General features: G+C 45.4%; 1 protein-coding gene across 1 annotated transcript; it reads right to left on the reverse strand.

The window, feature by feature from the left end:
* Positions 1–289: 289 nt before the first annotated feature.
* On the reverse strand, positions 290–15,967 carry nnt2 (nicotinamide nucleotide transhydrogenase 2). The gene is made up of 22 exons (XM_056607494.1): positions 15,857–15,967; positions 15,501–15,687; positions 14,347–14,576; positions 13,565–13,764; positions 13,178–13,265; positions 12,895–12,983; positions 12,117–12,304; positions 11,492–11,625; positions 10,813–11,004; positions 9,911–10,061; positions 8,259–8,420; positions 7,048–7,158; positions 6,505–6,650; positions 6,027–6,222; positions 4,902–5,135; positions 3,897–4,057; positions 3,421–3,600; positions 2,775–2,934; positions 1,594–1,675; positions 1,091–1,209; positions 609–724; positions 290–436 (listed from the first exon to the last, which is right to left on the reverse strand). Exons 2-22 carry the CDS (start codon positions 15,634–15,636, stop codon positions 290–292), a joined length of 3,222 nt encoding a protein of 1,073 aa, XP_056463469.1. The 5' UTR covers positions 15,637–15,687; positions 15,857–15,967.
* Positions 15,968–17,200: the final 1,233 nt, after the last annotated feature.

The raw sequence follows: 17,200 nt of genomic DNA on the forward strand, positions 1-17,200 counted from the left end.
TGTACGTTTCAGTTTCACGTGAAAATCAAAGTACAGTGAGTTCTCAAGTCAGTTCAGGCACTCTAGTCCCTCGTCGAGTACAGACTGACATGCACAAAGGCATGCTTTACTTAGGGTCCAATACACCCTCAAAGAAATCACCCTCATAACAAAATCTAATTAACCAAAGATATGTCCATCAAGCTGCAGTGTTATAAAATGCATAATCCTCATTTCTACACCAGGGAGATTACGTTTTCAATATAGTGGATTTAAGAAAATTGCATAACAATTCACTAACAAGGGATCACTAATAATAGGCCTCTCTGATCTTGGTCTGAAGGCTGTCGCATGTCTTTTTCGCATCTCCCAGCAGCATGCATGTGTTTGGCTTGTAAAAGATGGGATTGTCCACTGCAGCGTAACCCACTCCCAGAGTACGCTTCATCACGATCACCTGGTGAGGAAAACAGAAAGGTGTCATCCCTTTATGAAGTGGAACATAAAAGGAGCGTTAAACCTAATGAAGAGAATAGCACTCATGACATGACCCATCAATAAAGCGCGGTGGAACATGTGAATGCTGCGGTAAACATGGAATGTGGACTTAGAAGGTGTGCTATCTCTACCTGCTTGGACTTCCACACCTCCAGCACTGGCATACCAGCGATGATGGAGTTGGGATCTTCTTGTGCAGCAGAGTTCACTGTGTCATTAGCACCAATGACCAGCGTGAGATCAGTGTCTGTGTGAGAAGGGGAGACACACACACAAACATGTTGGAGCCTGGGACCGTGTGGTGTGCACGTAGGCCTACCGATGAAACCGGGTTCCCCCTACACTACAATTATCGCTTATAAACAGATCCATGTGTTTCAGACCGCACGCCTGTCTACTATCAAAACAGTCTGTTGCTGCCACATGCGTGCCACAGCCAGACAACAACACACACAATCAAACATCGGACCCTGCCAAAATGAGCTGTGGTTTGTTGTTGCCCATAAGCAAATTTAAAGATATCAGCCCCCCCCCTGCTTGTCATTGTTTTCTCTGTCTCAAATGCGTGCTTGGATATATTGTCTTCTGTGGGTTTGTTTGTTGTGTTTCTTACGAGCAAAGTCTTCATTGAGCTCGTCCATCTCCAGGACTACGTCATAGGGAACACCAGCCTCAGCCAGGAGGACGTTCAGCTGGCCAGGCATGCGGCCAGCGACCGGGTGGATCCCAAACCTAATACAGCAGAAGGAGACAGAGTCTAGTGAACCACCGATTGACAAACGCTTTTGATCAATGTTTCAGCCTTTTGCACCCTGTCAGAACACATGCGTGTCATTCTCAGATTTTATACGTACAGACAGTCAGGGGTGGGCTGTCCTGAGACATTTATGTTTTTACTCAAGTATGGAGTGAAAGGTGAAAGCACTGATCTGTTTAACTTTAATCAGATCAGACCCTATAGCTTTAGACCATTCCTGAGATAATCAGTGTGTATTGTGAAGTCTCATGTAGCGTGTCACAGCAGGAAAGGGTAATTGGGGGAAAAAGGAACGTTACAAGTACCCTTCAAATTTCCATAATCAACTGGACAGGTATCAAATGTTTTTTTAAATGTACCTTACGGTCTTTCCCTGCTCCAACAACATCTTCACCATGTCTGCAATGGGGTACTGAGCTTTAGCGGCACACAGACCCCAACCTACACACACACACACACACACACACACACACACACACACACACACACACACACACACACACACACACACACACACACACACACACACACACAGTTAGGATAGTAATATTGCTTCAGTAATATACTAACTGAATATATACAATAAAGGTATTATACGTCATGCTGCAATCAATATATTCAAATGGCATTATTATGAATTTCTACATAAATACATATATTTATATATCTATATTGATACAAACCCATAAACATATATATACACACACATTTAGGTATATTTGTAAATAAATAATTATTAGTATGGATCAAAGGTTAAAAACTCAGTTGTTTCATCCGACTGTCTTTCCTTATAATCGAACTTAAAAGAAAAATATCGTCATGGAAACCTTTATCGACACATCTCTGCGTGTGTGTGTGTGTGTGGCTTCCCTCTAATGGGGTTCGATGAAAACCTCTGTCACATCCGCCCTTTCCTAATCACACGTGTCATTGTGGAATCTGATGGCTCCGTGATGTTGTTCCGGTGTGCCCATCAACATGGCTCTCTCAGAGTGCTCTCTCTACTGCTGCTGCCTAGCCCTTCCCTTGCTCTGTCATATTTGGCCCAGCAGCAGCAGCACAGGCAATCAGCCCGTCTGTGGTTCAAAGCTTTTCAAGCCGAGGCAGACGGTTGAATCTTATTGAGGATGACATTAAAGGCAGCATCTGGAAGACAGAGGAGGCCTTCGGTGCACGCCCTGTGCTTCATAAAGAAGAAGAAGGAGGAGGAGAGGAAGAAGAGGTCTTGACAGTCCAGGTGTGTTCCAGTCTCAACCTTTCTGACGAGTCATGCTTCCTTTCCACACGTCGGTCCCGCAAGCCTGGCTGTGTCCCAGGCGAGGAGCCATTCAACTCGGTCCTGTTGCCTGCACCTAGTGATAACTAGGCCTACAACAACAGCCTACTCCCTCTAACATCGCTTTGATTCTTTTCCAAACAAACACACTACTACTACAACAACCAATACTAACACTACTACTACCACTACCACTACTACCACTACTACTACTGCTACTACAGCTCACACCCCACCCGCAGCATACCCATAGTATATATGCACCTGGTGTAATGATGATACTGCTGGCTTCTTTGATCATCTCAATAGACTGGTCTACGTTGACCTCAGTGTGGGTGCCCACGATCTCCATGGGCTTCCCGCCCGCTGTGGAGGTGGTCCCGTAACCGCCCAGGATCACGTTAGGCAGGGATCGGTTCATGGCCTGGGGCAGGATGGAGACAAACACAAGGGTTACTATTGACATGCTTTATTCTCTTTCCAAAAATACAGTTAAGAAGAAATGATTGTGATGTAGGGCTGCTCGATTATGGAAAAAAATCATAATCACGATTATATTGGTCAAGATTATTAAAACGATTATTTATGAGTTTGAAAACAGGATGCATTTATTCATAATTTCTCTCCAAAAACACACTTTGATACTGAGAACTTTGAAATTTCGCCTTAAAACAATGCGCAAAATGTTAAAATAGAAAATAATGTACAAATATGTATCCAGCTGCTCTGCGATTTCTATAAAACATTTCAAGAGTAAAATAAATACACTTAATACTTACTTAAAAATTATAATCCTTTCTCGATTATAAAGGTTTGGAGATCTTTTGACGCAAAAATCTAAATCGTTATCAAAATTCGATTAATCGCCCATCCCAATTGTGATGATGATGATTGTTGCATGTCTACTGACCACACACATGATGTAAGAGAGGATGGCGCCGGACGAGCCAATCAGAGCGCCCACGATGGTCATGAGGTTATTCTCCAACAGGAAGCCCTCGGCGCACAGGGCCCAGCCAGAGTAGCTGTTCAGCACGGTGATGACCACCGGCATGTCGGCGCCCCCGATGGCCGCGGTGAGCGTCACACCCTGGGGAGGACAGAGCAAACCGATTGGTGTGTAGTAAACCGACTGCATTTATATAGCGCTTTTATCCAATGCGCTTCACAATATTGCCTGACATTCTCCCATTCATACACACATTCACACACCGACGGCGGAGTAAGCCATGCAAAGTGACAGCCAGCTCGTCGGGAGCAGTTAGGGTTAAGTGTCTTGCTCAGGGACACCTCAACACTCAGCTAGGAGGAGCCGGGGATCGAACTAGCAACCTTGCGGTTACCGCAAGGTTGACAGTGGGATGCGCGTCGGGCCGGGGTAGGTACCATGACGGTGGAGAGGCCGGACACCCCCACCAGGCAGCCCATCCCGGTGGCGTAGCTGGAGCTCAGCATGAAGGGGATCATGCCGCCAATGGAGGCCGCCATCAGACTCGCGTTCATCATGTGTCGGCCGGGCAACAGCAGGGGCGCAGAGTTCAGGACGCCTAGCAACACAGAACACACACAAACAGGCATATATAAACCACCATTGGAACAGCACCATCCTTCAGAACACCGGCTACTGCAACTACTCTTTATTTTTTATTTGTTGGCTTTGGCGAGCCGATCACTGACGCACTATCTCACCTGGCACTCATTTAAGAAACGTCCATTGCCTAAGCTGTGATTGATGCTAGGCTAGACTGAGATAAGACCTGAATGTATCATTTCTCCAGCTATTGACATGAAGATTACGGGTAATATTAAGACGAATGGAGAGGTTCGGATAGTCTTGAGGATCTTAGGGGCTGCCACTTGACAAGATTAAACCTGTCATAGCGGCAAGTTTCTGGGAGAAAAGACAAGCTTCCTTTAGAATCCACACTCTGGCCCCTATATCAGCCATCTAAACGTTTGTCCCCACCACAGATCCAGGGGAATCCAGCCACCAAGCCAGCGCTCTCACAATGATTGTCATGTGTTCCTCTTTATCATTGGATGAATGAATGAGTGTGTGCAGGATGCCAGGATGACGCAAGCAACGCGCACACACACACACACACACGCACACGAACACACACACAAACACACACGCACACACACACACACACACACACACACACACATACATACATACATACACACATGCACAATCAGGACAGGAATTACCAACGGATCTTTAGCTTTGAGTAGATGAAAGACCGTAATCAGGGCCAGAGGGCCCAAGTCTTAGTGTGTTTACGAGGATATTTGTTCACTTATATACCATCACACGGTGTTTACATTCAAACAAGCCCATCATTGTATCATCGCAATGTACACACCGAGCGTATGTACACTACACTTCACCTTGAAGCTTCCCGTAGGCCACTAGCGATCCACTGAAGGTGACTCCTCCGATGTAGGTGCCCAGGTAGGCCACGGTCTTGACCATGTTGGCGGCCGGGTGGGTGTCCAGATGGGGGAACTCGATCATGTACTCTGCCACGCAGGTGAGGACAGCCGCCAGACCGACCAGACTGTGGAAGGCGGCCACGAGTTGCGGCAGGTCTGTGATCTCGATGCGTTTGGCAATGGTCAGACCTGGGGAAGACACACACACGTCATGCTGTGAAATATGGAGAGCGAGCGTGGCTAGGCACGGGGTCCTTTGTAGTGGACACCGTTTTTTATCTGTATGTATACGCACGTGAGTGTAACCCTGTCCATTGAATCACGGATCAGCCGTAAATTCTGTCAAGCGTGTTGACTGGAGTATCTAAGGCTACAATAATTCTTGTGAAGCCCGACACCTGTTTTGGGTTACTTTATAAATCGCTCATTAGCTTCAAAAAATAAGACAGGCTGGAGTCACGCACTGGAAGAAAGGGAAATAGTTGTTCTCTCGAAAAGGATCGGATTACCAATTTCACACTACAAATACTCACAATGCTTTGGCATGCTTGCATTGCAATACATTTGATCATATGGACTTAAAATGCACAGAAAGTGCAGACATGAAAGATATCCACTCTAGCCTCGACAGGATGATTGATGGTTTGTTATGTAGCGCTTTGTTCAGTTTGCCCATTCTTAAAAGGCCCACAAAATTATCAAGAAAAAAGTTGAAAATGTGAAAGACATTTATCTTGATCTTGAGGTCTTATAAACAAAATCGAGGTTGAGCTTTGAAAAAACCACGATAACCAAAACTCGGTTCAACTTGGGGAAACTTTAATTGATAACAATTGAAACAATTGTTGAATTGAACTGTGAATATAAACTTTAGGTAATGAAAACCGTCTAGTCGCTGATGCTGGTGCCTGCCTTCGTTTAAAAACCTTATTTAACAATAACCTCAAAATGTCAAATGTGTTTCAGAAACATTTGAGTCACACAATTGAAGATAACATAATCATATTATGTACAATCAATATTGGCCTATAAAGGACAGAATATCTTAAAGATGACACATATAGCCTAATCTATACGTACCAAGGGTTCCACCGGTGGCCATCGCCAGAGACATCTGAGACAGCAGTTCGGGGGAGGGCTGGAGGGACCCTAAGGTGGCAGCGATGCCCCCTGCTACCCCCATCATGCCCAGGGTATTCCCCAGGCGACTGGTGCGCTGGGCGGACAGGCCGGCCAGCGCCCCCACACAGCACATCCCAGAGCCCAGGTACACCATCTACAGCCACGGCCCAACACAAATCAAAGGAACGCTCAATGAGCAATGTGCAATGCGCTCAGCGCCTCTTCAATAAATCAATGAATGGATGAATGGATGAATGGATGAGGGGAATATCATTAATTTATCAAATCATTCATAAACTGAATTAATAAATGAATGAATGAAGGAAAGAACATTAGTTTGTCAAATCCTTCAGAGACCGAATGTGTGAAAGAAAGAATGAAAGGATGAATGTATGTTCAGGCCCAATGGTTAGCGAGTAGCTCAACAGGCCGGTACCTGCTCAATGCTGTACCCAGCGGCCACCGAGGCTCCGTATCCCCCGATGAAGGCCGCGCCTGGCAGGGCGTACAGGTAGTTGTACTCAGGTGGGTCTGTGGGCCGCTTGAACATGTCCAGCATCCTCTGGGTGATCATGAAACCACCTACAGTCACACAGTACAAGATTATCATCCGAGGGGATCAAGGCAGACGAATGGGGAAAGAACGCTACGATATGGAAAAAAACGGCAAAGCTTTCATCCCTCTTAAGGGCTGATTATGGTTCCACGTCGACGCAACGCAAGAACTGCGCAGACACTTTGACGTAGTGCTGAACCTGTCTTGGTTGTGCGTCAGGTTTTAGTGAGCGGACCAATCCTTGCTGCTGCGTCACTCCAACGCAAGGTAACACTTTTTCAAGGTGCCGCATCTCAGGCCCTCGCTGTGGAAGCAAAGAGGGTTGGCAAGGACGTAATGGATCCGTAAACCCCCTTGCGTTGCGTCGATGAGAGAACCATAATCAGCCCTTTAGTGTTTAAAGTATGCGTTGCGAGTTCAGACCAGCGATGTTGATGGAGGACACGAAGGCGGCGCCCAGAGCCAGACTCTCAGGTAGGCTGGAGGGGGTGAGACCACCCCCCATCAGGACCAGACCTCCAACGGCCGTCAGTCCTGAGATCCACAGGCAGAGCAGGGAAGTATGTATTTTATTACATAGTAGTCCTTCTATAATTTGTATCTGTAGTCCCTGCGTATTGTAACTGCGTTACAATACTATACGACTCTTTATATATTGCCCAAGCATTTGACCCCCAAATCGCACCTTGCTCTGCTGAACGATGCACATAATATACTCTGCAAATGTGTTCTTTCCTCCCTTATCACATCATACAGTGTATGACGCACCATCACTAAATGTGAGAAGAAAAATTCACTGGCTTCAACTTCTTTTTAAATTTATTGATTTCAATTACCCACCATATTTACAATAGTATATTGTACCTTTTACCTCAAATGATCAAGTTAGGCACACTGCTCAGCTTTATCTGTCGCTTGTGCTAAGAAAACACTGGCACATTTTTTCAATAGGTAATAATTTACCCATTGATATTATCTCCATCACTTGGTATGCTTAAGCATGCCCCGCGTTTTACTTTGAGATGGACTGGTCTGGTTATCAATGAGGCTGGCACTGTTTATACCTACTGTTTATATCTACTGTTTCTACCCACTGTTTCTATCCACTGTTTCTACCTACTGCTTATACCTGACGTTCACACCAGATTGTATTTGCCGATCCATTTGTACTACTGTTTAATCTTTCATATGCCACTGTGGCCACCTTGTGGTTGAACTTTTTTGTGAGTGATCTATGTGGTTTGTCTTTGTTATCTCTCTGTATGTTTCCATATTAATAATTGGATGTATGTTTTCTTCCACTATTCTGTTGTTATGAAGTGATTGTTATTGAATGTTGAGACCTCCCCGAAAACGAGAATGCACATTTCAATAATGCATCTGCATATAAATGGGATCTGATGGCATCTGAAACAAAGGCTGGTCGATGTTTATGACTTCAATAGGAATCACGCGGCAGAAATGTTTAAATCTATTCGGTTTTCATCTACAATATTTGAAGATGAAAACGATTTCTTCTTTAACCTGAAACTTGGAGGTAGTAACCATCGACACCAATGTGATCAACCTATGGGATTTTGAGCCATAAACATACAGTGATACAATATGGATGCCCGCGTTCCTCTGAGCCTCACCTGAGATGGCGTTGGTGACGGACATGAGCGGGGAGTGCAGGGCAGGGGTCACGCCCCACACTGTGTGGTATCCCACGATGCCTGCCAGGCCGAACGTGGTCACCATCTGGGTGAACGCCGCGTTGGGCGCCACGATGCCGAGAGCCAGACAGGTGGACAGACCTGCGTAACACACAACCCAATGTCGTCGGGAATATTCTTTGACCACAGATCAATTCCAAGAAAAACGAATTGACATATCAATAGTCCAATGAATCATCAGTTGCAGCCCCTTAATCACAGCACCGAGTAACCAGAAGCAATAGTTGCTCCATGTGTATTCACATGTCTACCGCATCAGTGGAACTTGCAGGTCAGTGCAAAGTTTACATTTTATTTTTGTAAAATGGAATTTTTCACGAGACAGAAGATGCAACAACAAACAACAAGGTTAGTGCATAGATGATCTCTTTCGGATCATTTCTGTAAATAAATATGCCACCTAGTCATAGTTATATAAAAAAAAATCAATGGTTGCAGCTATACCCTTTCTGACCTTTGGTGTAAAGATGCTCGTTGATAATAGAGTGGCTACAATATCTGACCTGTGGTGTAAAGACCCACGTTGCTAATAGAGTGGCTAAAGTATCTGACCTGGGGTGTAAAGACCCACGTTGCTAATAGAGTGGCTAAAGTATCTGACCTGGGGTGTAAAGACCCACGTCGCTAATAGAGTGGCTACAGTATCTGACCTGTGCTGTAAACGCCCGCGTTGGTCATGTTGAGTCTACGGTATCTGAGCTGTGGTGTAAACGCCCCCGTTGTCATGGTGAGTCTACGGTATCTGACCTGGGGTGTAAACGCCCGCGTTGTCATGGAGAGCCTACGGTAGGTACCTGACCTGTGCTGTAAACACCCGCGTTGGTCATGGTGAGTCTACGGTATCTGACCTGTGGTGTAAATGCCCCCGTTGTCATGGAGAGCCTACGGTAGGTATCTGACCTGTGGTGTAAACGCCCCCATTGGTCATGGTGAGCTACGGTATCTGACCTGCGGTGTACACTCCGCGTTGGTCATGGTGAGTCTACGGTAGGTATCTGACCTGTGGTGTAAACGCCCCCGTTGTCATGGTGAGTCTACGGTAGGTATCTGACCCTGTGGTGTAAACGCCAGCGTTGGTCATGGTGAGTCTACGGTAGGTATCTGACCTGTGGTGTAAACGCCCCGTTGTCATGGTGAGTCTACGGTAGGTATCTGACCTGTGGTGTAAACGCCTGCATTGGTCATGGTGAGTCTACGGTAGGTATCTGACCTGTGGTGTAAACGCCAGCATTGGTTATGGAGAGTCTACGGTATCTGACCTGTGGTGTAAACGCCAGCGTTGGTCATGGTGAGTCTACGGTAGGTATCTGACCTGTGGTGTAAACGCCCCGTTGTCATGGTGAGTCTACGGTAGGTATCTGACCTGTGGTGTAAACGCCTGCGTTGGTCATGGTGAGTCTACGGTAGGTATCTGACCTGTGGTGTAAACGCCAGCGTTGGTCATGGTGAGTCTACGGTATCTGACCTGTGGTGTAAACGCCAGCGTTGGTCATGGTGAGTCTACGGTAGGTATCTGACCTGTGGTGTAAACGCCTGCGTTGGTCATGGTGAGTCTACGGTAGGTATCTGACCTGTGGTGTAAACGCCAGCGTTGGTCATGGTGCGACTGAAGGGAGAGACCTCGGCAGCCTTCGCCGCCCTCCGCTCGGCCACGGTCTGCTGCCTGACCGGGGGCGGGGGCAGGGTCTTGGGCAACGGGGAGGGGAACATGTTCTTGCCGTCCTGTGAAGACAACAAAGGGAGGAGAACTGGTGTGTGTGTGTGAGAGGCATAGCAACGTGATGAAGTGGGGGTCTCCATTTGTGCGTGAGAAGGTGACATGAAGAACTCGAGGGGCTTGGCTATGGGGATGGACGGGCAGAGTAAAGACTAACACAGGAGATTACACTAAACAAACAGCGATCATCAATCATCATCATCAATTAGCCCTTTTTTTTAAGAACCCAGAATAATGCATAGTTTAAGAACGAGTAAACTGATATACATGGCTGTGGTTGCCATGTTTCCCTGCATATAAACAAAATGGTTCAAAGAACCAATTCCTGAAAAGTAGTGTTTTGAAAACGTCATAACATTGTGATCATTTGTGCACAGTAGGGTCAAGAGCAAGATGACGGTAGTTAACCTCAGTGCTATGCAATTAATCTAAGTTTGATCACGATTCAGATTTTTTAAAATAAACTAAAATAATCGAGTAAAAACTCTAAATTTTTTTGATGCTTGATTATTCTTTTTTTAACCAGATGTTTTATAGAATCAGCTGAATACATATTTGTACGCTATTTTTTATTTTAAAATGTTATTCATTTTGTGTATTTTTTTAAGGATTTTTTGGAAATGCTGAATAAATGCATCATGTTTGCAAATTCAAAAATAATCGTTTGAAGAATCGATATATCTCAATAATGACCAAAACAATTTTGATAATTATATTGCGCAGGCCAAGCTTTTCAAGCAATAGTAAAAGGCCTACCTGCATCACAAGAGTCCCGCGGATCACATGGTCCACGGTGCCATAGTCAAACTCCTCTTTGGGTACGTAATGGAAGTACTCCTTGTCCGGGCTGATGGCCTTGAGCAGTTTCAGGACGTTGTTGGAGTAAAGGGTGCTGGCCTGTGTTGGCATGCGGCTGGGAAGGTCCGTGAAGCCGATGTGTGTCACACCCTGTTTTAAGAAAAATAAACCATACAACATATACAGTATCACAAGAGGTCAATTAACAATGTAAATTAAATTAAGTGAATTAACTTAATCAAATTCAAACCGACATCGCAATGTAAAAGAACGCGATATGCATATTGCAAAGGCTGCGATAAAGAAAACCATAATGACCCTAACCCTTTATTTTGGGGGGGGGGGGGGGGGGGGGGAATGCATCAATTAATCTCAACACATAGAACAGGCCTGAATGAAAGTGCAGTTTATATGTAGCCTGCTTCCAATGTTGTGTCAGTCATTCTATAGAAGGATTATTGCCTGTTTAGTGAATAATACAGAGCGTAAGGAAATTTAAAAATGAAAATCGCATACTAAATCGCAATCGCAATATTGGTCGGGAAATAATCTAATTGCGTTTATTCCCCCAAATCGTTCAGCCCTATAACACATTTATGAGGTGTAACACAGTTGATAGCACAGCCAGGCAGCATACTTTGTGAACATAGAGCTCTCCAGGCTTGGTGGTCTCAATGTTGCCCCCCGCCTCCGCAGCCATGTCCACCACCACAGAGCCCTCCTTCATGGACTCCACAAACTCCTTCTTGATCAGGATGGGGGCGCGCTTCCCTGCAGCATTCCATGAGACACATAGGACATGTTCAGACTTCTAGGTACAATTCGGTCGGACGTTGGTTTTGAAGAGAACACAACAGAATCATCATGTTTTGAGTCAAAGTTTGTTTAATGCAGCAAAATAGCCGATGAGATATACATCTATCCTATTAGGCAATAAAGATGCAAGCAGCCATACGTTATTAATAATGAACACATTATATTAACAGACTAAAGTTACATTAGCTTTGTAATCCACATGAAAAGTTGTATTTTGTAAATTAAGACTGAGGATGATATTGATAATTGTTTTGTGTTTTGAGCTATTGAATTTTGACACAACCAAATACCGAAAACTCAGTCAATGCTGATATCGAGGTGCTTATAATTTTGCATCGCCCTTTGATGGATCTGTGGTGGATACAATACTTTTTATTTTCATACATGAAATACAACAGACATCTGTCAGACCAAAACGCCAGGTCATCAGGTAGGAGGTAGCTGACCTGGGATGAGTGCCGTGCTGATGAGAATGTCCACCTCTTTGCACTGCTTTGCGAACAGAGCCATCTCGGCGTCGATGAACTCCTTGGACATCTCCTTGGCGTAGCCCCCCACGCCGTCCCCAGACTCCTGGATGTGTACCTCCAGAGGCTCCGCACCGAACGACTTGAACTGCTCCAAAGCGGCTGGTCTGCAAAGGTCAACGGGGGTCATCTTTGGGGTCTCGTTCATGGATGTCAATGTCACGACTGTTGACCTTCATAAACCACCTAGTTCAGTTCAGTCACAAAGATGATAATCTCATGTCAAGTAACCTACTATGGGGGGCGCCCTGGGGGTTCACGGGGTAGAGTGCGTACCATTAAGGCCGGGGTTCGATTCCTGCCCCTATGCTGCATGTCCTCCCGCTCTCTCCCATCTCTCCCATACCTTCCTGTCTTACTCTACGTTAAAAAGGATTAAACCTTCCAAAAAATTATCTTAAAATAGTATAATAAGTATCCTACTATGATATAGCAGAACGGGTTGAAAGGGCAAACAGCCCACAGCTGCGGCAGGAAACCAAATGGTAAAAGGGGCGGAGTTACGCCTTGCTTCCTGTTTCGTTTCGGAGATGTTCTACCGAAGGGAAACATATTTGCACGAGTGGATGAATCTTTCAGAAGGTGATTTTAATAAGAGTGGTTCTACAATTATCTTCATTCGTGAGGCAACACAGATGATTACTGAGCCAGAAGTGAACTTGTGTGAATGTTAAATACCAAACTAGACGTTAAATACCTGGTGTCGAATCCTCGAACTATGGCGCCCATTGACTTTGCGGCACCGGCTGCTGCTAAACCTGCCACTCCACCTCCGATAACCAGGACCTAGCACAGCCAAAGAATGGACAACAACACCTTTTGTAGCTAGGTGGTACGATAAAGAGAAAAACAGAATATGGGAGGCTGAAGGTCCCACATAATAGCACAGATAAATATAATCAAACTAGGATTGCATATAGCACAGCATAGATCAAATACATGTGGATGAAATATTGGGATGAAAACCAATGAAAAGTTACCTTGGCCGGGGGTACTTTGCCTGCTGCTGTAATCTGGCCAGTGAAGAACCTGCCAAAGTTGTTGGCTGCCAGAACAACGGCCTTGTATCTGAATGAAGAGACAGGCCACATAAAGACACACTGCAATACACACTGCAATGTTCCATTGAGTGTGCTGTTACTGTGTGCTTAAGACAGTGTCGACTCAGTGCATGTTCCCCACTGGTTCAGATATTTCCCGAGAGACTAACATTGCTTGGAAGGGAGATATGTCATCAATGTGTTAACTGTGGGGGATTTACTTGGGGGTACATTAAGAGCACAGTGGTTCGGCTTGTGAGACGTGAAGTGGGATACAGTTGCAGAATGAAACTCAGTGAAGAAGAGGAGCACAGCTTTGTTTCCTACCCGGCGATGTTGGCCATGGAGCTCAGTGCGTCGAAGCCCTGTGCGATAGTGACCCTGGGCACCTGGTCCATGGCCAGCACGTTGCTCTGTCTCTCTGAGAGCTTCTGCATCAGCTCAGGGTTCTGAGCTGGATAGATGAAGCTCACCAGTGTGGACTTTGGTTTCAGGAGATCGATCTCAGTCATCCCAGGGGCACGAACCTGGGGTTTTACACAGATAGGCAGACAGGCAACGTTTCATTTCCTACATGGGTCTGCGTTCTAATTTCAAGTCTCAAGCCTCATGAAAAGTTGTCAACGTTTTTATTGTTTGATTTAACATATTAATAATTAATGTAGGAAAAAGGATTTGCGCAGCATGCAGGGCACACAGCCCCTGATCACATAAGAATGTCGGATAGAGTTGAACGATTAATCAAATTCAAAACGACATTGCAATGTTATAGAACGTGATGTGCAAATCGCAAAGGCTACTGACTGGAGTCTCGTGTTTATTTTTCTTTGACAATTCAATAGTTAAATAATGATTTGAATAAAAGTTATACTTTCAATTCATGCATCAATTCATCTCAACCAATAGCTCTGGTCTAAAGGAAAAAGCAGTTTATGTGTTGACTGCTTCCAACGATGTGTTGGTCATACTATAGAATGATTTATTGCTTGTTTAGTGAATTATACAGAACATAAGGAATACTAAATCGCAATATGGGTCGAAATGATAGCAGTTCGACTATTTCCCCAAATCGCTGAGCCCTAATGTCAGGTTGCCGGGGCCCCTCTAACCTTGAGGACCAGGTCTGAGCCGAAGGCCCCCTGGGTGTCTGTGATGGAGGCTCCGGCCTCGGTGTACTGGAGGTCAGAGAACTGGGACTCCTCCCCGGCCCCGCTCTCCACCTGCACCCTGAAGCCCTGCTTGACCAACGCCTGGACCCCCGCGGGGGACAGGGCCACGCGCCGCTCATTGTGGAACGTCTCTTTGGGAACTCCCACCACCAGCTCCTTATACAGGACCCCTGAAGTCAGACGGACGGACACACACACACACACACACACACACACACACACACACACACACACACACACACACACACACACACACACACACACACACACACACACACACACACACACACACACACACACACGCAGAAGTGTACAGGACAAACATGGCTTTGCGTTATCAACAGAGATTTAAAGAAATAACTCCTACTCAAAACTTCTCGGGATTGTCAAATTTAACTGTGGTGTTCCACCACAACAGTATACATTATTCAAGCTTTCAGGCAACACTTAGCTCTGAATAACTTTATCCACATGTTCTCCATTTTACCCAGGGACCCTGCATGTGTAGCACTGAGGCATGGGCACAGTCTCTGATTACACATATCTGTCCATACACGGTATGTTGACCTCGCCGCCATAGAGACAGTATTAGCAGCCGCTTGGCGGGCTGCCAGCCAGCCTACATTAGCAGAGAGGCCTACACTCCTAGGCGTGCTCATGGTGGACAAGTAAAAATGTTAAAACATATCTACAAAAAACACACAGACCTCGGTGTGACCAGCTCCCAGTGCATGACCTTGACACTCTGGAGCGGCGCCTAAGGTCGGACCCACCTCGACAACCGAGACACCAGACCCATGTTCACCTTTATCTGACCTCTCCTGTGCTTTCACTTGTTAGCAGCTGGAGACAGCGGCGCACAAAGCATGGCAGGCAACCACATATAGCCCTGTTTTTCCTCTAGCGAGCTAGCGTCTTCAACTAGAACTAGTGTGAATGAGTGTTCCACTCGTCTGGCCAGGAGTGGCTTGTCCTAAAATGAATAATTCGATTCCCAGGCAGCGGTCAAAGCTAGGAGAACCGTAAGCCAGCACAAGAGAAAAAACCGGGACGGTTGTCCTCTAACAGGCCTGCTGGAAGGTTACGACTCCTACCTTGGGGGGCCTTGAGGTCCCACAGAGCAGGGTAGGTTCTGAAGGCCCTCCTTCCTCCCGAGGGTACTTTCCATCGGACGCCTTGCTGGAGAAGTGTGGAAGAAGAGGTGCAGACACAACGCACCAGCCTCGACATGGCTGACCGGGTTCCTGCTGCAGACGCTCAGCACTGTCAACCCGCTGGCTTCTGAATACAAACGCACACACACACACACAAACACACACACACACACACACACACACAGACCGTCAGAGCACCGAGGACGTTATATCCCTTCCACTCAGTCCGCTAATCCACACACACATACATAAATAAATCTGTATCTATCGGCTACTCAACACACACAGTCACTCACTCTCTCCCACAGACAGTCGCTGGGACCTAGTGACAGCCAAGTGGCATTTCGGCTCTGCAGGACGCGCCACATATACTGGCACAAGGGTTGATTACACACGACAAATTTGTTCTGCGAGATCTTGGAATATGACGGCGCTCTGAGTCTGTGCCAAGACAGCCCACTGTTTCCTAGGGGGGAGAAGGGTGGGAGAACAGAGAGAGATCAGTTTAAAAGTTGTGGATTCATTAGACCTAGACAAAGCTTAACATAATCTTTCTTTCTCTCTCACACACACACGCAAACACGAACACGCACACACACACGTGCACAAACACACACACACACACACACACACACACACACACACACACACACACACACACACACACACACACACACACACACACACACACACACACACACACACACACACACACACAGCACTATCAATCTGTAGTGTCATACAGATTTTGGCATCCATTCTTTCATTAATCCATTCATGAATTCTTAAATCCATTCATACTTACTACTTTTGGTGGGTCAGTCAATGCTAGTCTAAACTTTTCCTGCACAGAATGCAACAAGTGTTCCATCTAGATCACCTGACCGATATCAAGCCTGCCCTGCTGTTTGCCTGTAAGGATGACCTTCACAACAGTCGACTAGGATATCGCAGCATTATTTGACTACCACAAGAGTGACATGGGATTCCACCTTTTTGTGATTTTGATCAGTGACAAAAATGTACATGAATAGGTGGTTGAAATTGCTTTTTAAACGTATAGTTCGTTTTTGATAAATGTATATTTCGTGGATTTACTAGCTGCTCATCACACACGACATGTTGGGAAAAACGTGAAAAACTGAAACATAAATGTCGCATGAACTGGAAATATATTCAGGGCTGAATGCAAAGCATTGTAGGTCAAATGTGTCGCACTTATTTGTCCTGTACACAAGGTGACGCCAAAGAGTCATGGCGGAGTTAAAACTATTTGCGCCTCGAATTTCTTCCTTATATGTTTGACAATCTATGATTTGAATTAATGTATGAAATGTATGAAGTGCAAGGTGGGTACTTTTTATTTTCATTATTCTAAATATGATTTTATTTGTATTTTTTTCTTATAGATATGAGTTGCCTAGACACCAATTATAGTAGTTGACTAATACAAAAAAAAACTGTAGTTTACAAAAAATAAATATTCTCTAATCGACTGTTATTAAAAAAGCAAAAAATGTATTGCAGTCTGAAAATATAGTAAACTGTGGAATTATGGAATTATGTGGGGAAGTTTTGATCGCTGCATAATTTACTATGACCAACATGTTGATGGGCGGCTATAGCTGCACCCTTCGTTT

This window comes from Gadus chalcogrammus, chromosome 14, assembly GCF_026213295.1.
Source record: "Gadus chalcogrammus isolate NIFS_2021 chromosome 14, NIFS_Gcha_1.0, whole genome shotgun sequence".
NCBI classification, from domain to species: Eukaryota; Metazoa; Chordata; class Actinopteri; order Gadiformes; family Gadidae; genus Gadus; species Gadus chalcogrammus.